At 43.0% G+C, this 25986-nt stretch overlaps 1 protein-coding gene across 12 annotated transcripts in view; it reads left to right on the forward strand.

Moving 5' to 3' along the window:
- Tara (SERTA domain-containing protein 2 taranis) overlaps positions 1–25986 on the forward strand; it is an 84182-nt gene that overhangs the window by 21780 nt on the left and 36416 nt on the right. Inside the window, exons 1-2 of one of the 12 annotated variants that reach the window (XM_083040521.1) lie at positions 11959–12657; positions 20475–21045. The exons of 7 other annotated variants lie outside the window; for them this stretch is intronic. In XM_083040521.1, coding sequence (XP_082896647.1) covers positions 20818–21045 — 228 coding nt within the window. In that variant the 5' untranslated portion in view covers positions 11959–12657; positions 20475–20817. Of the gene's footprint in view, positions 1–11958; positions 12658–15879; positions 20350–20474; positions 21046–25986 lie in introns of those variants that run through there. 4 more of the 12 variants (XM_083040532.1, XM_083040522.1, XM_083040533.1 and 1 more) reach the window with 4 other exon arrangements.

Genomic DNA, 25986 nt, shown 5'->3' on the forward strand with positions numbered 1-25986 from the left:
TGCGCTGTTCATGCATCATTGATGCATAAAAATGCACCGGACACGCATTCTCCACCTTGTGATGTCGGTGCATCTTTCCATTATGATGTATTAACGGTACGAATTTGGAAATTTACAATTAGAAACGGATGTATCCTGCGAATATATGTGAGTTTGATCTTTCTACATTGACGAGTAATCCGATGAAACAAGTGTGTGAAAACGATAAAATTGCATTAACTAATAAACTTTGTAATTATCTACTTTAAAAGATTAAATTGATCGTCACTGTAATGCGATTTGATATAGTATTATATAAAACCTTTATTTTTTAGAAAATATTAGACAGTTTAATATTAGCTAATGCGCTAGATTTACAGCATTTACAACATTGTCCATAATAACAATTTGTTCATAAAGATAATTTTTATAAGAATATGACAGTCCCCCCCCCTCTCTCTCTATTTCTTCCTATTCGCCCATTTCTTCAATTATAACGTCGCGCATCGTTTGGCTCCTTCATTTTTAAAGCGCGGAATACTCCGTACTTCAATATCCAATTCTACTGACAAGACCGTATTTTCTGAATTATCACATTTTCAACGAAAAACGAGAAACAGAAAATTAATAAAAAACAAATTCCTATAAAAAAATTAATTAATTATTTTAATTAAATAATTTTATTTTTTTCTTTGAAGATTATCAACATAAAATGAATATTTTACGTAAGAGAGTGTAAAAATAAATAAGAGTGTAATGAGAGTCTAAAAATAAAATTTTCATAATACATGAACTCAACTAATAAATTTATTAATGGGGCAATATATGTTCTTATTGTTTTATTATTAAAAATAAAAAACTTCGTACAAATGCTTGTCTCTGTTGAGACAGATATATTATATGTAATATATTATATAATAATTTATAAATGCTCTCTCTATAAGAGGCACGTGTCGCTTGATGGTTTACATTGCAGAAAATCTCGCGGCTACCGGATTAACGAGAGATCTGTGCGGTATGCGCATCTCGACGTTATATCTTCGTATTTTGCGCCGTGGGCGTTACACACACAGCGTGTCAATATATTTTTCTCGCCGCGTTCCGGTTTGTCCGCATTTCGCGTATAATCTAAGTGACGTCGGGCCGGTATCGCAGTCAGTTGATATTACGGTTAGTCGGTATTCGCGAGTCTGGTTGGTACTACAGAATGTCGATGATAGGCCACCGTCGCTTTTATCCAGCGGAATTGCGCCCGTCGATAATTCGTAGGGACGAAAGGCGGGAAATGGGGAAGAAGGTGATAGGAAGAGAGAGGCGGACATCGGCGAGAGGATCGTCGGGACGCGCAGGGGATGGTGGAGAATAACGCGAGCGGATGGAAGAACGGGGGAGGATGTACCGAGAGGAAACAAGTAGGGGTAGTAGAACACGTTTGTGGAGAAGAGAGGAGAGAGAGAAAGAGAAAGAAAGCGTGGTGGAAGGGTTTGAGTGGTAGGAGGGAGGGAAAGCGAGATGAAGGTGGGAGATGAGCGAGGGATCACACGGGGGAGAGATGGAGAGCGGGTCTGAGAGGAGAAAAGGGGTGGAGGGCGGAATGGGTTGGACGATGTCATTTTAGATATTCGATGGAACCTGCACTGTGCGAGTACGTTGGTAATACCGCGCACACAGACGGTGCAATAAAGAAAAGGATGTCTGGAAAGAGTAGGAATTATACATGGCTGACGCGTGGGAGATTGGTTCTGTGACTTCTAATTTTAATTATAAGAGCAAACTCGCAATGTGTATAGAGGGCAACTTGTTATTTGATACCTGTTATGCCACTCGTTATACTACACGCATGCAAAAATCACAACTGCTTGAAACTCGTTAGAGTCCATCGTACTGACTCGCTCTTCACCCTTACTCAAACTTTGTTCCACTATCTATGTTATGTCAGGGACTATAATTTAGAAAGAGATAGAGAATTCCTATTAAACTTAGCTAGCCGGGATTTTCATTGAGAAGCTTTTTTTTATGTAATTACAAAAAATCATAGCTTGTCGAAACCTATTAAATTGATTAGTTCTAATGTCATCCAGAACAATATATTATTTTTCTATTTATCATACCAGAGATAATACTTTACAAAAGGACGGAAATCGCTGTCTTTGTACAATTAATTAATCAAGATAAAATTTTGAATGTATAATCTTCTAGTATAGTTTGTAAAAATTCAAATAGGAGAAAAAGAATTTATTAATGAAAATACTAGAAACATCATAACAATAATGAATATTGCGCGATCCACACACATCCAAAGATATTCAAAATAAAGATATCCAAATGCATTCAAGATTTAATAATCCAAAAGGTTATTACACATATTATGGTAAACTTTACGAATCTCGATACGATGTAATTATTTCATAATTATTTGAAATTCCTCTTTTTTTTCTCTCTCTCTTTCTGTAAATTCTTCTCAATATACACTCATTACACATTCGCAAACATGTATTTGCGCAATGTAACGTATACATGCGATTGCAATGGAAGAAAGCACTTAACTGATTTATCCTAAGCAAATACTGCTTTGCTTCGTACATTATGAACAGAATGAATAGTACAATGATGTGCCTTCTAATTGACTTGATGTATGTTGTTGTTCATCAAACTCGAGTTTTCATATAAATATTTCTTTCACGAATAATGAATGTGCGGTAGCTCTAAAAGGACAAATATATCTAAAGCGTCTACAAATACTTTTACAATATTTACTCCCATATTCGTTTATCTCGTGACATTCGTTGTTACATGCTAATGTCATCACACGAAAACGATGCACACGAAGCCACTTTTAAACAGTACGAAACGGCGTAAGCCCTCCCCCTCTCTCCCGTCAATTTTACGAAACTATGGTTTTTTTAAAGAGACATATCGTACATTTGATCGAGACGACTTTCATCGACGGACTTTTGTCCACAACGTTTGTACGCCACGCGTCGAGCAGTCACGCGACATGAATTATAGTCCGGCGAGATATATTAATGATCTTTAGTTATTCGCGCCGCGCGCGATCGAACTTAAAACCCGGCGGGATGAAATTTACCGTAGGTCATGGTGGACCTTAACCGCACGCTTCTTATTAACGATCTTGCTTTAAAGGTCCGTAGAGTACGCCTCTTACACGTGTGACAAATTACACTCACTATAAGCTTGGTAATAGTAACAATGATCGAAGAAGGAAGAGAATAACGATTCGAGAGAGAGACGAAGAAAGAGGGGGAAAGAATCGTTTATTCGCGTATCCTAAGACACTCTCTAGTAATAAATATTAATATACAAAAATTTAATATGCCATGTATGAGAAAATTTTTTAACTTATGACTAATTATTAATATATTTCTAAATGATTGGTCAGGCATTGTAAATCGATTTTTATAATTAATTGACACGTGCTGTGTCATAGATCGCCAATTTTGTCATTCTCTCCTTGTTGCTTATCATCTAAAATGATTATTTTAATAATTATATTTTTATCTAACTTATAACTTTATAATAATTTTGATTTTGTTTTGCAAATAATCACGATGATTTAATTAATTGCATTATTTTAATTAAAAATTAGAGATTAGTTAAGAGCTTTAAAGTGTACAAGGTATTAGTTTTAAATTATCTGTCTGCACAATATTAATATAAATAGAAAAAGACAAAAATCTACACTCTCGGGAAAATTATCTATAATCTATCAAAAAGAATTTACGAACGCATGTGTAAGCTATTGAAGTTGTTAATGTGAATCAAACACCTCGTACGTTATTATAAATATAAATACTTTCGGTCATTCACGAAAATGAAGGCATTTATTTATGACTCTTGGTATCTCATTTACATGTCACTTTCGCTTTGAACCTTTCGATACATTGATTTGTTCGTCGAACGTATTTCGATAAACCGAAATTCGCAAACGATTCCACGGCTGTTTACACAGGGGGCGAATACCGGCTGCGTCAGAGAGCGAGTACGAGAAAGGAAGGGGGAGATGAGGAAAAAAGAGAATTTCCTTTCCCCCGCCGGCGGGTTTATACTCTCTTCCTCTTCGCTAAGTCCGAAGCGTGCCAAACACAATCGGCCGTTCGAAAACAATTTCGCAAGCCGATACATATCTCGGCGCGGCACCGGTGTGTATACAGTCGAGCCGCGGTAGCGGAGGAAGTCGACCTCCGAGAGTAAAGAGTGCCCGGGGATTCCGAAAGCGCCTCATCTCATCTCACCTCGTCTCGCCCCGTCTCGTGCCGTGCCGTAACGACGGAGACGGCGATAAAAGCGGAGCAGCGGCGGGCGAATCGCATGCCCTCGTAAATAGAGTCGCGGGTCCATTCATGAGTTCGGCCAGAGAAGCAGCCACGGCGCGCTCGTGCGTACACGCCGGAAAAGTCTTTTTCTCGGTGTATTTTACGGGAGGTCAGGGTTACAGAGGCGGAAAGAGAGGAACGTGGCAAGGAGGCGGAGGGAGGGAGGGAGGGTGCGGAGGAGATGAAGGAGGTGGGTCGAGAGTTTTATGTGCGACTACCACGGCTCTCTTTCTGTACAATATTCGTACGCGCTCTCTTTTTTTTCATTGTCTTTTTGTATGCACTACTAGGCAACGCTATTGCGGGTAGAAATTAATTCCGAGTGATGCCGCCGACCATCGCGGACCGTTTCCGCACGAATGATGTGCGAAAGTTTATCCCGGATCGGCTAATTGGATCGTCTATTGACGCGATATTACGGTGTTCGGTCAATGTTAGAGACAATCGAAAGTGAAGAAGTCGAAAGCGGGAATTTTATCAGAATAGTTATTATATTATGCAGTTCTGATTCTATACTGAAACCTGAAACATGTAAGACTCGATAAGTTTTGTACGCTTTATTATTCATTTTTGATAGTTCTGAAATTTTTTCAAGTTTTAAAGTTTATGCGACCATTTATGTACCCATACAAACACACACGTACACGTGCGCGCGCGCGCGCATTCGGTAAATAATTAGTGTCTCGAAACAATAACAATATATTAAATCGATTTCGACTAAATAAACTTAACGGTAATGAGAGTAGGAATTGTTAAAACGTAGCGAAACACACGATTTATCACTTGTAATGAGAGGTTCAGCTGCCTCTTCATGTAATTTTGCGAGATATTTCAACAATTTCAACCGTGAGAGAAACATGACGTTTGCTTGTGAAAAGTTCAATTTTTCGCATGAAAGATAAATGTTTACTTTTAATATTATATCAATAATTGTACTCATACCAATCCAATAAGAGAGAGAGAGAGAGAAAGAGAGCGTTGCTCCCCCTAATATTTTCTTTTCTAAATTAATGAAAAGTGTACACACATTACACACACATTCGCTATTCTAGAATTAATATTCGCCAAAGATTGTATCAGAGATTTTTCGTTATTTAGCATTTCAATCGCGCCAATTTTTATTAAATATTGTTTCTCTCGGATATCATATTATTAAGCTGGCTAATCTCAAAGGCAAAGTATTGACGCGTAAAAATATGTATATAATTTACAAAAAATAATTACCAAAGAGAGATTCATCGATAGCTTGAGCATCGTAATCTCTAATCGCACGCGTGCCATATGCATTACGACGTTCTTTCGCGCTCGTGTTCTCGCAGTCGAGATAGACTCCGAGCTTCGAAATGACTTTATCGCAGATAAAGATAGCCTTATCACCCTCGACACGTTGATAAGACGCGTCGCGTGTAATGGCTGTCGACGTACTCGCGGCTTCCTTTCTCTCTTTCCGCTTTATTAACGATCATCTTAGGATTATAATCACCCACGTACCCACACATAGATTGAAGATTTAGCCCACCGGAAAGATATCCGTTATTGATAATTTAGGAGATTGAGAGCGATAATTTGTTTCGATTAGTACTTTTATATTTCACAGCGATATCTCTTTGCTATAAGATAATAGAGTAACGAAGATATTGAATGGAACAAAGCAGGTTTATCTTAGCACTGTCGATTATTAAGTTTTAATCGCTATCGTAAAAGAAATATGAAGGCTCAATCTATGTATACAGATGTATCTAACATATTACAAATTTTTTTTTCAGCAAAAGCTATTAGAAATTACTCTATATATGTTTGTTAGGATTGTTAAGACGAAACAAGCTACCTTATAATTCGTATCGATATCAAATAATATTCAACTTCGCAAAGAAAAAGTTTCGATAGTATTGCAATTATTTTAAAGTCAACATTATACAAAGCAAATTCTTGAGATTTTTGATATATGAAAATAATTACTGTATTAACAACAAGAAATTATTTTTGTCACATAACATAAAATATTGAATATACATTTACAAGAAAATAATTGGCAATAATTATTTCAATTTATAATAAATGAGATAAAAAATCTACTTTATACATTCGTAGATAAAAGAAATATGAAAACTCTCGGGCACTCTCTGTAAAATACTCTGAAGATGCAAATTTGTCTGTATCTCTCTATGTATGCAAATACTTTTCCCGCATATTTCTGCATATCTTGGCAATTGGCATTCCCTGATAATTATAATCTGCATTCACGTGTAAATTCATCAGTCTCTACTATATGTCCACGTTAAGAATATAGTTCTTCATTGTCAAGACTGTACCTAATTATCCGAAAGTATCGAAAGCAAAGTATCGGACACTTGGATACCATCGTAGGCATCCTGCTCATTAAGAAGTTTCGTCCTGATTGGTCGTTCGGTCGTCCCTCCCTGATTGCTCTTGTATTAGCGCTCTAAGTCATGCGCCGATAACAATCAGCACGAGCCGCTCTCGGCGAATGGAAGTCACGCGTATGCACGAGCTGTCGAATTAACCGATTAGCCTACAGCACCTGTCATCGTCCCCGGATGTCGGTGTCACCGGCGCGCCAAGCCGGCCTGTGTTAACAGGTGCCTTCGATTTCGAACAGTGCTCGATTCGAGAGAGGCTAAAATTTTATCTTGTACGAAAGAGAAATTATATATCTCTCTCTAACTACATTCGCGGTTCGAAAATCGTATATCATTGCTCGAATCTAAATACACAACAAATCGTTCAAAGAAAGATATACAAACGGTTATGTAAGAAAGAATCTGACAATTTGTTTTTTCGAGACGATAAAAAAATTATAAATATATTTAATATATATAATCTTTGTGCGTTCATTAACTAAATATATGAGATACGTATTTTCGCGGATAAGCGAAAATATAGCAAATTTATGTCGATTGTATCAGTATTTATTGAAAGTGTTGCGATTGCTATATGAATAACTAAAGCGCAATCTGAATAGGGACATTATTAATACTGTCAGCGCGGGGTGCGCTCTCTTTGATACTCGCTGACGCTGCTCATCTCGATAGGGGTGCGAGAGAGATGTGTTTACGAAAGGCACAACTTTTGGTATCGCGGAGGCGAAAGGCGGCAATGGCGAGAGTGGCGGGAACGGCGGGAAAATTGAGCCCGGTATATCTTGCTACTACACCATATCACCGGTGTAATACGGTTTTCACCGGCTCTTTCTCGGAGTTACAGCTAGACAGAATCGTGCCATAACTGTATACACGAACAACGCGCGGATTTCGCGTTGGTTCGACAATTCATATCGGTGTAACGTGCGATGTTTAGTAATTCCAGTTAATTTTAAGTGTAGTTTTCATGAAAATATAATTTGAATTCTCGGATCTTCATTACAATGCATTTGAGTATTTTCAAAGAGAAAAAATACTGCGATAAATTATAAACATTTATTTGCAATATAATTTTACTAGGGAAAATTTAGAATAAAATTAAGAAACAGTACGTGATATTTTTCTTGTGATACTTGTGTCCTATATAAATTATAAATGCATATCGGAGTATACATGTAAATTTTAATATAAATATTTACTATTTCGAGAGACGCCTTTTCTAGATACAAACACTCGCAAGCTAATATTAATTTGCATAACTTCTATGAGATATATTTCTTTTTCGAATTTTATTTATTTTTTATAATTCAGATATATATTTTTTTGTAGAAAAAAAGTGCGAATAGTTTGTAATAGAGGCGATTAATAAATGAAAAAACTATTGTTTTTAAATTGCTTTTTCGTGACGCGTCGAACGCTTCTCGTCTTCCATGTAAAGAAGCCTGGCAGTGGTTTAAGAATTCAGGCCGGAAGTGCAGCACAGGAGTCGCAGCTTTCGAAGACGATCGTAAAACGTCCCGTCAGATCTCCGTCGTTTCCTGATCCCCACCGCGGTATCCTTCGCAGAGTAGCTTCACCGAGGCATTAATGAGCGCTCCTAGTCGACGAGAAAGTTCAGCGACGCCTGTGCGCGGCAAATCTCAACGAACTGAATTCTATGCACCTTTGTAAGCGATACGTACATTAGAAAATATATCGTGAATAATTGTACCTTAGAGGGACAAGAGTACTCTATGACATTACATTTCACTCATATGTATATATAATTCATTTTTACAATCTGAAACAATCTGATGGTTCTCTCTCTCTCTCTCTCTCTCTCTCTCTCTCTCTCTCTCCCTTTAGTCGCAAGATGCTGAAGTATTTCCGGATGCATCAGAGAAACAATCTTCTCACTTATCGTGTATGATAGATTTTTTATAAAAATATTACGCGTGATAATGATATATAAATAATAAATGTATAAATCTTATAAATTTAAATACGACCTTGCTATTGATAAAAAGAAAAAATCTAAATGAAGATCGATTCGCAAAACAGAGAACATTCAACGATAAAGTTTCGCATTTGAAATGTGAAAACAAAGAGGGGCAGTGGGAAAAGTCGTGGGCGGAAGTGTGTATCGTGCCAAATTCTAAATTCCCTTCCATCTCGCGGCCGTGCATGCGCGCCCCACGTTCGAATAAGGCTTTCGCGTCGCCGCGACCTCGCGTCCAGAGAGAGCAAGGACATTCATTGGCCACAATTCATCCGTCGTGCCGTGGCCCAGCCAATCGTAAAACCCGGCCGGCGCTTTCCTCCGGATCGTCATCGCCTCGTGCATCGCGCGTTCGCGCAAAGGGCCTCTACCGCCATGTGCATAGATATCGCGCCGGATCGCACGCGGCGATATATGTATATCGCGCGTGTTATGGACGCGATATATGTATATCGCGCGTGTTATGGACGCGATATATGCATATGTCGGATAAGTCGAGGCGCGGATTCGAGCGACGCGCGGCAGTTTCCGCGCTCAGCAACGTCCGCGCATTCTCGCGCCGGCCAGTTAAAAGTTGCCGCTCGCTACGACTTTGCAATGGTGTTGCCCGCCGCTCCGCTCTCTCGACTCCGTGGCGTCAGCCGCGGTTAACAACAACCGGACACGTCGAACCGGCCGACGGAGTCGTCGACAGGGAATCCCAGCGCGCGCGCCTTTTGCCCGGTCTCGTTTCAAGATTTCATCTCGACCTCTTGCATTTATATATACGCTGTATGGTATATAATAAATTATCGTTATCGTTGCTATGCGCTCTACCGCGGGCAGATTTTCGTCGACGAACGATCGAGTAATTTTTATCGAGCTTCGAAAGAGAACTTTTAGAGAGAGAGAGAGAGAGAGAGAGAGAGAGAGAGAGAGAGAGAGAGAGAGAGAGAGAGAGAGAGAACGGAGAATAATATTTTATTTTTATGTCACGATCTCAAAATTTTCTTTGTTCGTATCAACTCGAAAGCGCCGTTTCAGACTTGATAAAATCGTATTATAACGAATTTCAATAGACTATCGAGTTGCTAAGGATAACAATTCTTAAAATTCTATAGAGAAAAAAAAGAAAAATATATACGTCATATATATTAAATTGATCGGGATTATATTTTCCGCGCGCCTCAATAATATAACAGAAAGAAGCACGCCGGTAAGACGCGCGTCGTATAGACAATATCGCGAACTACGCCGAAAATATACAACGTGTCCCTCGACCCCTCTCGCCGACATTTCCACCGTCGCCGTCGCCATCGCTTCCGAAGAGAAACCGAGAGAGCCCCGGCCCCGGCACGGAGCCGCGTCGTCGGCTTTGCTTGCGTACGTGTGGCACGCTTGTGTTCTCTCGGTTCTCTCTGCCGCGCCGAGCAAGAGAGACCTCGGGGCCGCGCGCTCTGCCTCGCGGCCGCATACGGAATGACGCGCAAAATTCGCGGAATTGGCCGACGCGGGGAGGTCAGCCGATCGTGGAACGACGGCGCACGACCCCCGGCGTCCTTTCGCCGTCGCGGCGTCCCGATGACGCGCCCCTTTTATCCGATAGGGAATAAAAATGTTCCCGGTGAATTTTCTTAGGCTGCGCGCCGTATGGAACATGGCTCGCGCGTTGTCTACCCGCTCCTGCCCGCCCGTCCACCTCGCCGCCTCGGCTGGCTCCGCTGCGCGAGCGAGCGAGCGAGCGAGCGTGCGAAAGACAGAGAGAGAGACCACCTCTCACTCGGCCGTTCTTGCGCTGCTCGCCGTATACAGCCAGCCAGTCAGTGGCGAGTGTTTCGAACCTAGTGGCGTTAGGCCGACTCCCTCGTGCTCGGCTCGGGGGCCTCTGTACCGGAGAGACCGAAGGTTCCCCGGTGAAGGCTGTCGCTCGGCGCTCTCGACTGCGCGCCTCCGAACCTCCGAGAGAGACTCTATACCTTGCGTTTAAGGCTGCGATGAAAATTTACTCACAAACGCGCTCACGTATAGCTTCGCTCTCCCGCGGATTCCCGGTTCTCTCTCGCTCTTGGTTCTCTCTTTTTTTTCCTCACCTACGCGAGCTTTTTTTCTTTTTATCGAATTGAACGTTTTGAAAATTGCAACAGCACGGCAAAGTAATTTCTCCTTTCAATTAGATACTGCCATCTTCTATGCTATATATATTGCAGATATTATTGACTGTATCATCGTACAAGGCGAGAGAAATTTAGAATGTATATTCATTAAAGGGAATTTTTATAATTGACCAGGTTCCTCGACTCTCGGCTCTTTCTTCCGATTTTCGTCATCATGGAGAACGGAAAAAACGCGGAAAACGTTCTTCGCGAGCGCATGATTACCTTGCCAGGCCGCAAGGTCCTGGCGTCGCGCGGTGGCGCGATTGACCGTGCTATCTCGATCGTCTCGTAAGATATTAAGCAGCGCCGCGACGAGGTTGCAATCGGCGCGATCTGCGCATGGAACTGCGCGAAGTCATTTCGAGCTTCTGCCGTTCCTGTATTCCGTTGAAATATTTCAGCGTACGTCGTCGCGATCCGTTCTCCGATAACTTTCATCGACCGACCGCGCTATCACGGGACTTTCTCGAACAGACGAACGATTTTTCTCGATCGCGCGCGGACCTTTCTTGCGCGTTCCGAGAGAAGGATATTTAATATCGCGAAGCCGGTCCGTTCTCCTACTCCCCCTCCCCTGCCTCCCCCTTCGTGCGAGAGAATCCGTTCCTTTTCCGACAAACGCAATCCGATATTTTTTTACCCCTGTCCTCCCTTCGTCGTCCTCCCGCACGTTAATAAGCTCCGCTAATCATTCGACGATAAAAGCATTGTTTATATCTGAAAAGCTGCGCACTTGGACAATGAATTTCCTTTCGCGCGCGGTCAGAGTGACATAAACAGTCCTACGGAATTCAATTCGATATTAATTATGTAATTAATTTGCCCCGGCGTGAATGAAACATATCCTTTCATTTATATATCAGTTACAGCGATACGCTAACAATATGACATTATATGCATTTGGCGAGCGATCGACAACTCTTTTTTCAAAATTCACGAACGACGCGAACATATGTTAGCGTTTGACAGAAGTCATCCCTATCATTGTTTGCTCTCTATTTTTACATTAACGGATTATATCATTTATAATAGCATCGCGAATCGCGAGATAAAAATTGTCGACAATCGCTCTTCGAACGATCGTACATCGCGTTTCGATTTTCCTCGTAGAACGAAATTCAATGAACAAAGCAGTAAGCACGCAGGCACGAGGGCACATCGGCGTCCGTCTACGTCACTGCCGCTCGTGTCGGAGTGCAGGTGGGCCGAGCATCGACGGAAAGAGCCGAGCGCGTGTTCGGGGGAAAACCGAGCGGCGCTACTTCAGCGAGGACTCGACTGTTGTCAGAGTATTCAGTAATGCTTCGCATGGCCAGCTAGCTACACTCAAGTGTGTGCGTCGGTGACAGTCGCGTTGTCATCTGTTCGGAGTGATCGTGCGATGTTACTCGAGGAGCTAACCGGGCTAGATACCGGTGGCCGACGCGTACGTCGCGCAGTGAATTTTTCGTGAGACTGAATTTGAAAAAGAAACATACAGAGGAAATATATATACACGAAAAGCGTATTGTAACGGACACGTATATCGGGGAAAGACGAGACAGTGAGTGAGACACAGCGGTGTGAGAGACAGCGTGAAAGACAGAAAGAGAGAACGCGGACGGATCGGGGACGAACAGAGAACTCGTCGTATCAGGGTCGAAGGAACTTGGATTCGTATCCCGATCGTCCGTTGGTGTTCGTTTTTTTCTTTTTTTTCTCTCTCTCCGTTTCGCGAATATCGAGTCAGAGGAGAGGAAATAAAAACAGACCGTCGCGGTAGCACCGTGTACGGCAGTGCAGCAGCAGCAGCGTACCAAGATGCTGTCGTCAGTGTCAGCGAAATAATAATGTGGTGCGACGTCAGTCAGGTGAGTTTCGCGCGCGGTTCCGCGGCGCATCGTTTCCTCTCTCTCTCTCTCGCTCTCTCTCGCTCTCGCTCTCGCACGGCGCGGCCGATCGCCGTCCTTTTTTCTCGCAACCCCCTATCCCCTCCCCCCGTATACGTGCGTTCCCTTCTTTCGGCGTGTACAACACGCGTGCCGCGCGTTTCCGCGTTTCGCGCGCCGGTCGAGGAGAGCGGATTACGTGATCGCGCCTCCGTTCCGCGAAGAGCGGACGATCGTGAGAGGAGAGCCGACGACGGACTCGAGTGTTTTGCCGTCGGGACTTTAATCTTTTGATAACGACGCGCGAATTACACGACGTATCGTCATGTACGTATATTCGATTTACCGGTGCGGAGCACACCCGGCTTTCTCGATCATCGTTCCGCTCTGAGGAGCCTCGATTTTCTCTTAAATTTACTAAATCCTTGTTCCGTCGGCGAACCGCGCCCGACGACCGTCTTCGGGAATAAGGCGGATCGAAAAGAGAAAAAGAAGCGAAAGACTCGACGTTTCTCTCTCACGGCGCATCGCGCTTATATCTCGTTCTTGAAAAATCGATCAATGTTCCTGCACTCGCTCGTTCGATTTCGGGCCCTTCATAGCGCAAAAAATCGCTCGCGGCGCGCACAAGGCGCGACCAGCACATAGGACATCCAAGTGTCAGATTTGACGCGTGGTAACCTCGTGTTCGGTAGTTTGAATTCGAAGCGATCCCGCGTTTCCTTGGCCCGACGGGGGGGAAAGGCAGGAGGGTGGCCACAAGGGGAAAGAGGATGACGAGGCGAAGCTCGACGAGGGGGAACGACGAGGTGGCTTGTGTGTGGGTCGTGGAGTCAGCGGGGAACGAGAGAGAAGGGGGGACGGAACGAGCGACAGCGGCAGCTTGATAGCGCAATGGAGTGGTGGAGGTGGTGGGGTTGGGGGGGGATTGAACGAGAAGGGAACGGAGCGGCGAGCGGCAGGGTAAAGAGAGTGGTGGCGAGGATGGGGCGAACGGCGGGAAGAGCGGGCGGGTAAAGGGAGAGATCGCCCGAGGCTGCTGGCTGCCTCTTCTTCGCTTGGCCAGCGCCGCGAGGAAACCTAGCGTCGGTTCAGAGATGCTAGATGGGGGTACGGTTATAACCAACCATCAAGGGGCAGCGTCGTCATGGTTACCACGACGACAACAACCCGATCTGGTCTAGGGGGGTGTTTTTAAAGACATATTCGCTTTTGCCGCGTCTCCCGCTCGCTCGCTCTTTCTCTCTCCCATTTCCGGCGTTCTCTATTTTATACCCCTCTCTCTCGTTTTAGTCTTTTTTCCTCTTTCCCCTCCGCCTTTCCCTCTTCCTAGCGATTGTTTTTCGTCACGAGGTCTTTGAGCGGCGAAATGTTTTGCGACAAAATCGAAGGAGAGGGGCGCGATATCGTAATCCACGAAGAGAGCCGCGAGTCGTAATCCACAAAGAGAGCGAGTCATAATTTTGTGCCACTGCCATCCGAATTGTTTTTCGAGATCTTTCCTCTCTCGCCGCGAAAGGTTACTATCATTATTTATATAGACTCAATCTATTAATCATCATATATATCCTAAAAATATCCTGTGCCAAATGCTTGAATAAAATAATTATATAGATTACGAGATAAAATTTAATACTATAATTTAAGTAAAAAAAATATTACATTGTATTTTATATAAAAATACATCTATTAAATCTTTGAAACTGATCGAAATGTTGGGTTTTCGACTTTTCATTCAATTTTTTTTTTAAATCCGACATTACCGCACCACGGAATTTTGTCGACTTATCATTCTCGGGTTAAAATTGAAAATCGACCTGTCACGCTGGTTTTCAGTATCGAAAGTACAAAAAAATTACTGCTCCAGATTACCATAACACTTCTAATGCCAACCGTAAGCACTGTTTTGTTTGGAGAATTACGTAGTCCACTTTCCTAGATCCATTCGTGTGAAATTGCACCGTAAAGGCATACATTTACACGATTAGCTTTTGATGATCATTTCGGGCAAAATCATTCAAAGCAAGAGGAATGTAAACAGTATTTCGAAAACATTGATCATCCATTGATCATCCATGAAATACGGTAGAATCATCTTTCACCACTTTGTTCGAATCATCATCCACAACAAATGATTTACAACGGAGCGTATAAATAGCGTGTCAAATAATTTTCGAGACGGTTTAAAAGTTTTTCATGTATGAATGCGGACGTTAGAGTCGTGTGTCCCCGAAACTATAGACAGCATTATTAGAACGGAATTAGCGGAGAATTTTTAAAATTCGTCAATAATCCAGCGTGTCAAAAATCTCTCGACGTATTCGAAATAATAGACAAGTATAGGAATATCTTGATATGGTTTTCCGCGCGATATATATACTAGTATATTTGCGTCGCATTCTTTGAAGATTTCAGCGCCGGGAATGAATTAGAGAGAAGATCAATTCGCAATTTCCATTGTAAAAGAGAGCAATCGACGATTCACTTGTTTAGCATATGAGCGATTTTCCGCGTAACGGGCGTAAAATTGGCGCGTGGACGTAGAAGCAAACGCGTCTACCAAAATTCGGGTGGTGATAAATCAGCAGTGTCTAGGGGATGAAGGCGGGGGTGGTACACAGGGGGGTTGAGGGAGGGACGGGGAAGAGGTGGAAGAGAAGGATAGAGAGGAGGAGAGGGAAGGTTTTTCGGCGTTTCCGACGGCCGGTGCACCATCAGTGGCCTGATGACCGACAAAACCAGCAGTTTTTCCACGTGGTTTCGCGTCGTACGCGACAAAAGGTTGTCTCGGTGTGCGCGTGTTTGCTGGCGCATCGTTGAACTTGGACGAAAAATTCGTGCATGCGCTCACTTAACCCTTTAACCTGTCAAAATCGACGATGAGTTCGCAATTGCTCGATCACACCGACAAGAATATAAATTGCAGTTCGTTTTAATCGTACAAAATCATTACGTTTATTACAAAAATAGCAGTATGAAAATACTGATGTAGTTTGCGTATCGTAAATTGTAAGATAATTATAAGATAAAAAATAACTCTTACAATTATTACAAGTATTATAAATATTAACGAATATATACTTTATATTTTAATTCACATTTTTTGCGAATTACATTTGCATTTCTCTGTTCGAGTTTTACAATTTTTGTAAACCGAGCAGATATTTTTTCTTAAATACTCGAGAGAGAAAATTATAATTATCCTTAATATAAATTTTTCGCTCTCTTTGTGTCGGATTAGTTTAGGACACAGAACAAATATGATCACAAGTTTTTGTTTCACGTATAAATACTTTCGAAATTGTACGTTCTTCGATGTTATGTGATTGGCACGCATGTGCTTAACGATTTCCTCTCTTCATTTGCTCCCGAACTGTTTCTTTAAATATCGATGTAAATAAACTGCGATGTAAATAAACCTGATTTTTTGCGCGGGAATGAGGAGTATCGCGCTAAATACGCACGTGTTGATTTATCAAACTCTTTTAATAACATTTTATCGAGACGCGCGCTTATATAAACATCAGAAGACCAGCGAGCATCGATTCATCAGAGAATGTGCAACTTATGTGACATAACTCCTCCGCGAAATCTATTTTTGTTCACGATGTATTTCCGTATTATCGACGTAAGCGGCATGGCGGATGCTGGACCCAGCGTTTGATTTGATGCCGAGAGGCAAACCGCTGACCAAAAACGTATACGCTAATTTCGTAATAGTCGGTATTCATATTGCAATACTAGAATTACTCTCTCACTTAATTAGTTGATCAAAACCAATATTCATTCCCAATACTCATTCAAAACAATAAAAATGACATTCTATACTATACTATAACGACGCGAGGCCGAGGAATATTTTTAACTTTATATTATCTACATAAAATCTATATACTTCAAAGTCGATGCGTCGATGATACGTGTGCGTACGACAAACCTCTCTCTCTCTCTCTCTCTCTCTCTCTCTCTCTGTGTGTGTAAACCAAATAATATTTATTTCCCGGTGGAGAACTGACATATACGTGCGCGACCCCACCACATTTACACTCGAAATATTTCAATATTACATCGCGGGACGCGTTATAAGCTCGCCGGACTCCTCGATGGATTATTTCGGCCGATCGAACGCGCGCGTGTACATACATATATATACGTGTTACTCGATGTTACTACATGTCGCAAACGGTCCGTCGGCGCGGCGCGAGTCGGCACAAAGTGAGTCCAAGTTTCCCCTACCTCCTACCCTCCCTCCGAGCACCTCCGCGTCCTTCGCCCCTCGCCGGCCCTCGCGCGCCCACCATCACGGGCCATTAACGAGAGAGTTATCGACGCGCGATCTGTCAATAGGCTTCTCCCATTCATAAATTCGCCGGGCCGGCGTGCGGCCGCCGCCGCCGCATAGTTTTGCCGCAGAAACCACGTGGCGGCGGCGGCGGCGACCACGAGACGCCGTACCGATGGACGGACGGACACCTCCGCCGTTACGCTACGCGTAACCGGGCTGCTCCCGCTCTAACCGCGTGATTTACGGCCGGCCTCCCCGTTTTAAATGCATGGGGAGCAGCGGACCGAGCAGTGCTCCGAGCTCTCGTTCCCGCGCGCGGCCTACAGCCGAATCTTACTATCGCTCTCTCTCCTTCTCTTTCCCGCGACTGTATGGGAAATAAAATATCGATACACTATATTTATATATTTCTCGCATCTCTTTCTGAATATTATACGACGAGCTCCTATGCTCCCCGAATTTTTTCGAAAATTTCAAGACGTTCGTATCTCTTAATCTCAATCAAATCTCGAACTTTATACGTTTTTATTAGGAATACTTGTGATAATTATTTGTGATAAATATTTATGATGAATTATTGATTATCCGAATGATTTTATGAACATTTTTGTGAAAAGAAAAAAATCTTTGTTCTCTCTCTCATTTCTTCAACATAGTTAACCATACATTTTACTTCAATGTGCTTCTGCAATCGATCATTTTGTTCAATATCGTATCCGTAGATTGAGCGGTATCAACTAACAATGTTGAGTTGGCGACCTTCCGACGTATCTTCGCTCTTAACTTTTGCTCTTTCCTTGCTCTTTGCTTGCGCATCTCGCGCGTGTATCGCAATGCCGGCTAGAGGTTATCGTCGTTCTACAAGTTGTGGTTTTCGAACGATGATACTCGAGAATAATTTAAGTAGCGTCGAATTAAAAATTGACGAATTTGCAGAGAAAGACTTCTGCACTGAAGCTACTTAGCCATGCCTTGGAGAAATATTCTTTCCTTTCTTCTCGTGATTCGAGTTTGTTTCGAAATCAGAGCGTTTGCGTAATGAAAAGTTAAAGGAAATTCTGGTTGCGTTTGTCGTGTAACACGCGTAACTCGCCAATAAAATTTCAATAAAGAAAAATGAAAAAAAAAAACACGTGGACCGTCGTGTAAAAAAATGTCCGGACGTGTGTGGTGGTATCGCGAGATCGATGAATCATGAATTACGAATATTACGCCGTCTACCTCCAACCCGTGACCCCACCTCCCGTGATCCCCTTCTCTGTCGCCGACGGAGACATCGAGGCACGTGGTGCATCGTACGCGCCTCGCATCGGCATCGCGTCGTCGCGCATTGTTTTGTTTACGTTACGTGAACGGTCCGCGGCGATTGAAAAATTCGCCCGGTGTAATCGATACGTCAATCATGCGCGGACGCACGCGCGCGATGAGTATCAAAAGACGACAAGAGCGTAAAACCTTCACGTTGTAACTCTCCCTCGATTCATCCTTCCCTCTTTCGCCTAATTTGAGTGAAACTGTCGTTGATTCTTTCACACACTCTGTTTTCGATAAAGAGAGAGCTATAATTATATATTTTAATGCACCGATAAAATCTTGAAGCTGTCGATATATTTATTTCTTTTTAAAGAGTTGTCATTCTAGTTTATAATATAAATTACTTCCTTCGAGGATTTTTAACTTGTTAAAATCGGGACGATCGGAAAGAATATCTTTCATCAAGTAAACTTCATAAGAACTGTTCATGAGAAAGCTATATTTCAGAATTGAAGTATCAATCATTTTGGGAATAATTCAGAAACATTGATATCTTGAATTTGAAACAATAATACAAACGTTTTCTTTCCAATTTAGTTTCAAACATACTTCAAAAAAAAACAACACGATTGCTTTATGAAATATACCGACTTTAAAACAAATCTCTTATTCTTACATGTGAGTTTCAGTAAATTAAACTTCAGATATAGAGACACAACAAAGTCTAGTTTTACAGGAACGAGGTCTGTCTCTGCCGTTTGAAAGACTCGTATGAGAAATGTATTGTTTTTAATCTTTCTAACATTAATGTGGAACGATAAGACGCACAGAAACAAAGGGTATCTCAAGTTAGAAAGTAGAAACGTGCGAGACGCACCTCTACATACACTCGTACGCATAATTAATTCTTTTCTAACGCTCTGGCACTTTATTATTCATTTATCAGGCGACAGATTATATATGTAGAAAACGCGTAAGAATGTAAAACATACGTACACGTGTGCACAATGAGGTGTGCTTTACGTTACAGAAACATATTTTATCATAGAAAAAAAAATTATTTGCTCGAATGAAGCACTCATAACGCGACTATTCACGAGTTATGTGAAAGAATAGCGGATTTTGTCCGGTGTTTCGTATCTCATCCGGGCATTTCTCGCGCGACTTCATCCGCGGGAATCTTCCGTAAAAATAACCGTTAGCGATACCTCGCGAGCTGGTAGAAACGCGCGAAACAATGTAGTTTCACAGTACCAAGAATCATACGCGAGTAATTTCTCATTATACTTTATATATATTTTGTATTACTTTGTCAAGCGTTATACTGTGATCGATATTGCATCGATTATATTATGACATGTGTAATAAAATATTTACAACTTTTTAAAAGAGAGACATGTAGAATAAAACTAACATTTTTTATTTTGCAACAATCAAGCTAAAGAACCAATCTGTATAATTCTTCGCAAACATGTATAATTACTCTACGTAAAATTAAAAGTCTTAAAGGGGCGTCTTATAAGATTAACTGCATCACACATCTTACTCTTATCTCTATCTACGCATATAAAGACTTGATACTCTGCTTAACAAGAATGCGGTCGGTGCATTATGTGTGTACCACGTTAGCTCACGCAAAGGTTAAGGTTGGCGATTATAAGCGGCGTCCTAAATTCGTAAAGCGAGCTTGAATTACAGGCACATACCTCGCGACTCGATTAGAACGCGATGCATCCTCGTCTGGTGTCGCGACGCCGCGAAACTCTTGTCCTCCTCTTGCGGTAGGTTAAGGTTAAACACGGAGAGAAGGAGAGGGAAAGAGAGAGAGAAGAAAACAAAACGAGAGGGAGAAAGCGAGATGTGAACGGAGAGTTTCGCGGCCCCGTTCTCTCTTTCCCCTTCATTAACGAGACCGCGCGCGGGCCTTTTGTGCGGGCGAATTTCACGCCTACCGCCGCTACCTTAATAGCTACCAGGAATCGGCCTACGGCGGTGACAGCGACGGAGACGACACAATAGCACCTGCCGCTCGTGGCAGGACACGCACAAACTCGCTGTCCTGCAGTCGCAGGTGCCGGGCCGGTTGACTTTTATCCGTCACAGCGAGAGAGAGATTGCGCATCTTATTGTTACCGGTGATTTACGATCTCTATTATCCCTATAATAGGCGATCGGCTTCTCAAAGCTATTCTTTAATGTTAACGTCATATTTCAAGAAACTTGGTGGTTTCACACGAAATTTACACGAGATTTACACCAGAGGTGGTGTGGTTCCGGAGATTATCCGTAGATAGGACCCTTCGAGTCAGCGGGGTAGTTTAACGCGGTCGTTCTCGGGTATTCTCTTCTCCTTCCTTCTCTCCTACGTCGTTCAGAGAGTCGCGTGCCTCTCAAACGAGCCCGCCTTAACACGCGGGACACACGCGGCGGTGGTTTACCCACCGGCGCGACGACGGAGGAAGCAACAGTTGACGATATCGACGTGAATGAGGACGGTTTATGTACTTTCTACGGCGCGCGCCGTAGGAAGGACTCGCGCGTATGCGTGAGAGAGGCTCTCGCGTTACGCGCGTCATGAGAGAGCGTTGTGTACGTACACGTACATGTCCATAAAGTGCGGTATAAACATACATGAGCAAAAGGATCCGGGAGCGGGAGGGGGAGGGAGTTTAAAGGGAGAAAGGTGGAGGGAATGGACGAGAGGAAGACGGAGAGAGACAACGCGTTTCGTTGGGAGGACGGAGGGAGACGCGGAGGGTTCCCACGGCGGGAGGGAGAGAGGAGGGTGGAGACTACGAGAGAGCCGGCCGAAGTTCGTGAATTTGCCCCGAGTATGTATATACATGTGTGCGTGTGTGTGTGTGTCGGGTGCATTGTGGATGTCCCTCCCTTCCATACCACGGCACAACCGGCGCGCAATGTGTACTACTACTTCTCCTCCTCTTCCCGTCCCGCATCCCGTGTTCTCCTCTCCTCTGTACCCTGCTGCTGCCCCTCATGCCTCATCCATCCCTTTCGACCACACTGGAGATTCACCTCGTTGTACGCCTCGCCTCATCTCACTCGCTCGCACTCGCTCTTTCTCCTCTCTCTCCCTGTCGCAATCTCTTCCCCCCTCGGCGCCCCTCGCTTGCAGTGCAACGAGCGATACACTTTGTCGTCGTCGTGTAGTCGCCGCCGCTGCTCCATTCCGTGGCTCAGTCGGTTTCGGCTCGGTTGCCGGTGAGGTTCGTGCAGGGAGAGATGCGCGTCCGCCGGACGTACATCTGTCACTCATGAGCCGAAACGCACGTAGGGAGAAACTAATGCCTTCGCGCAATAATATTTTGATATTGCCATGTATTATGAACACATGCTACATTCTCGTTATAGTATTGGTTTACTTGTCACGCTACTTTTATTAGTATTAACTTTATTAGTATTAACACTTGTCGTCATAACTGGATGAGTAGAGATTGAACAAATTGATGCTATTTGATTATAATAGATTAGATTTTATTTTAGATAATATATAAATTTTTCTTGACGTAATTTTACCCTCCGTCCAAGTATCGATCTCAAACGCAACGAAATTATACGAAATAATATAATTTATAATAATTAAAACTGAACAAATAAAACTAAATATGCAAATTTTGTTAATATATATTTAAGAAAACTTGAGAATTTTTAATGTTAGGAAAAAGTTTCATATCTCTCTCTCTCTCTCTCTCTCTCTCTCTCTCTCTCTCTCTCTCTCTCTCTCTCGCTTGTTAATTGCATAATCATCAAAAGATTCTGCACGCTTTATAATACGCTCGGAAATGAAAGCAGATAAAGGCACAAGACATTATTATCTAGGATGCTTTTGTAAGAAAAGGAGACCGAGAAACACCTGCACAGAGAGCGTCCGTAACACCAACATTTCCGGATTAGAGCCGGCGCGCGTATGCGCGTGCACGACGGTTGACCATGAATGAAGCCTATTTGCGTACGAGCAATAACAGGTGACACTCGACGGCTGTTTACCTTCCCTATCGGTAAAAAGAGGGGCTGGGTATGCGGCGAGCAGCGGGCGGGCGAGCGGGCGAACGTAGAAGGGATCGTAAACACGTAGAAGGGAGGGGCGTTTAGGAACCACGTGGATAGCGCCGTTTGAAGGAGCCGTCGCCGCGTGGCGCCTATATCTCACGGGTATGCGTGTGTTCTCTTCTCCCGCGCGCGAGCCGCCGCCGGCTTTCGACGACGAGTGTCACGGACACTTGCGAACACTAGTCGGAGCACCGTGCCGTGCCGTGACACATCGGCGGGCGAAGTACATACATCGATGATCCTCGTTCCGACATTCCCTCGCGCGATGTTCGGAGTCCGCGGATTCGGTCGCGTTCGATCTATGTAATTTCCCCGCCTCTTATATATTTGACAAATTAAAGAAAATCCTTGCTTTTCTTCTCGACGATCAGATTCATAATTAACGGTCTCGAGACAAACGAAACAATATTGAGCGGCGTCTCACGTATGCACTTCATCTAATTTTAGTGCGCGAAAGAAACTTCTCGCGAACTTGGATATTGCATTGAAAGTTTAGTCTTGTACTTTCGGCGTTTCGGGTATTTCCGGCGCGATTGATTACGATGTTGCTCTTTACTGACTTTTTTCAACGCAAAGGATGAATATTTAAATTGTCATATTAGTATTTTAAACTGACTATGAATATCGTGCAATCTTATTATAAATACTTTTGCCGCTTTTACGGAAGTACATATAACTATATGGTGCTAAACGAATGCATAATGCATCATAATAAAAAGCAGTCTATAGTCTATGGCTGCGGTCGAGAATACACTACGAATGCTTTGAAACATCATTCTATCTTTGTTCTACATTCCAGAAGAATAAAGATAGAATGATGTTTCGGAGCACTCGTAGCGCATTCTCGACCGCAGCCTTAGCTCATAAAAATAGATAATTAAAGAAAATTTAACAAGATTGTATCTCACACGATGTAAGCGAAATCAACAGTAGTATATATTGACTAGCAATGTTATTGGATTCGTTACAGAATTTATACGTATTTATACTGTGTTCAAATTTTTACGAAAGTATTTACAAAATGTTAATGTCTCGTTTTATATCATTATTGCATTTTTATTATAGATGCTTTTATAAAGACGAAAAACCGTGTGATGTGAGGAATAACACGTATTTGGAAATGATCTAAACTTATCATCTGACAAAAACATTTGTTGCTAAACAGATGCAATCATGCGGATACTCAGCATCAATATCGATTTGTGCGTTGATTGTTAGATATATATATATATATATATATATATATATATATATCTAAGCCGTAAGCTATACGCAAACCCTGCAAATCATTTGCACAATGAACGTCTATAATTATCTATTCAAACAGAAATACCCTTAAGACAGGTTTATGTACTTTCAGGTTTATGTCAACAGTTTAGGGCTAGTCAAAGCAAGGTGATTTAGAACTAGTCAAAACAAAGTGACATAGAGCTAGTCACGCGAACGCCTAATATGTTTAAGCGTTATACCTGAAATAATCTGTCGTTTTACCGTGACGAAATATTCTTTTATGCCGCAAGTTTTTTTTTTTTTTTTACCATCGTGATGACAGCGATTTAAAGTGAAATATGATGTAAAAAATCTAACACAATAGGTCACACGGGTGTCATTTGTTCGCGTGTAACTATAGTTGAATGGTCTTTTATTATTTTATTACCATCTTAAATATCGAATAATTTCTCGTCATCTCTCTTTCTCGCAGAGTTAAATCTTGGGGATGCGCTCGCTGCAATTTCGGGCGTTTTTGACATTCTCGGTTAATCGTCGACTCGCGATTCCGCGAGCGGAGACGCGATGGCGACAGGATAGAGCGCTTCTCCTGCTCGTCATCGTTTCTCCAACCGGCACTGACCCGGTAATGGAAATCCCCTTTTAACGATCAAAACGTTGCATGTATATCAACTGTGTGTGCGCCTAGAGTACCGAAGGTACATGTACGCAACCCCTTATCCTCTCCTCCAACGAACTCCCACTCTTGTTCTCCTTTCCCCCACTTTATCTTGCTCGTCTCGCTCCCTCCGTCTTCCCCTCTTGCCTTTCCTCCGTCGACTCTGTCTACCTTTCCTCCCTCCAATCTCCTTCCGCCTCGTTCTCTCTCTCTCTCTCTCTCTCTCTCTCTCTCTCTCTCTTTCTCTCTCTTTCTCTCTCTCTCTGTTCCTCTCTTGCCATCCTCCCCTATTCTCCCTTCTCTGTCCTCTCGTGTCTGTCCTCCCTTCGCTTCCTAAGATCGTATAGCATTCCATCGAACCGGAATCAAACGAGCTGGCGTGGTGGGAGCGAGAAGAGGATGCGGCAGGATAGGGATATATATACGTGTATATAGCGTATAATATATATTATATATATATGTGTAAAATGTGTATGTGTGTGTACACTGGGAAAGAGGCCAGAGCGGGGAAAAAGAGCGAGGAGAGGGAGATTGAAGAAAAAAGATAGGGAGGCGGAGGCGGGAGAGAACGGGGGTGGCAAAAAGACAGAAAATAGAAATAGAACGAAACAGGAAGGGACTGCGACGGAGGAAAGGGCTGCTAGACAAATAGAAAAAGAAGAACCCGAGGGTATGACGCGATAGAGGCGATCTCGGGGGCCTACGTCCCCTTCTATCCCCTTTACCTTGAGCCTCAAGTATCGTCTTGCACGTATGCGATGATATTTACTTCAAGGCCACCGAGAGAGCTGTCTACGAGCAACATGGTACCGCGTGTGCTGCGTGACTCTGCGTTAGGCATTGCTCGAGTACTTGAATACAGTCGGAAAGAATTGAAAAATGTGATCGAAACATTGTATTTTTATATGATGTAATCGATCTTCTCATGGCAATTTTAATCGTGATTCGATAATAGATTTATTTATCGATAAAAATTAACTTTATCATCGATTATTTTTTAATGAATTTAATGAATTGTGATTTAGAGAAATTTATTTCGAGATTCTGATTTCATGTAACTACAGTTTATGTAATACAATTTTGTTAGAGAACGAGTTGTTGAAGTCCAACAATATATTAATTCAAAATATATGACTTTTTCATAACGCGATAAACATATGAGAAGCTCGCAGTCTCGCAGTTTATCGTGCAGTCTTCAACGCGAAATCCATGTCGTACAGTTTTCGAGATATTTGTCAATCCACGAAATATCATCTTTTGCAGCCCGGTTATTATTTTGGTCTCGCGAAAGGCGCCGGCTCGGGTCACGCAGCCAAGATCCATCGATTGCCTAACCAAACTTAACGCGATAGTGACCGCTCTCGCGTGACAAATAGATCGCCACGTGGTTCGGGTCATCCCTCGCGCCCCTCGTCTACCCCGCGCCTATCCCTGCCCCCCTCGGCTGCCTATCTCCGTCTTTTTCTCGCGGTCCGCTCCTCCTCCCTTTCTCCCTTCGCGACATTCCCACGAGCTATAAATTCACGCGCCTACACACAGGTGGCACCGCTCTTTTGCCAAGTGCATGCATACAAGCAGGCAGACTCCCTTTGGAGATAGCAAGCGCGTCTAAACGCGCGGGAGAGCGTGTCGAGTGGGGGAAACGACGACCGCTTATCGTATGCAAACGGGAGTCGGCAACGTGCGCGCGACGACGACGGTAAAAAGCGGTTACTCTACGAACGAAGCGCAGATATCGGCACTCATTCAGTAATAAGTACCTTCTCGCGACGGTTTTCGCGAGAGGGAGAGAGAGAGAGAGAGAGAGAGAGAG

The sequence above is a fragment of the Prenolepis imparis genome, unplaced genomic scaffold, assembly GCF_030444845.1.
Source record: "Prenolepis imparis isolate NDT839.2.m4 unplaced genomic scaffold, iyPreImpa1.0 SCAF_6, whole genome shotgun sequence".
Taxonomy (NCBI): Eukaryota; Metazoa; Arthropoda; class Insecta; order Hymenoptera; family Formicidae; genus Prenolepis; species Prenolepis imparis.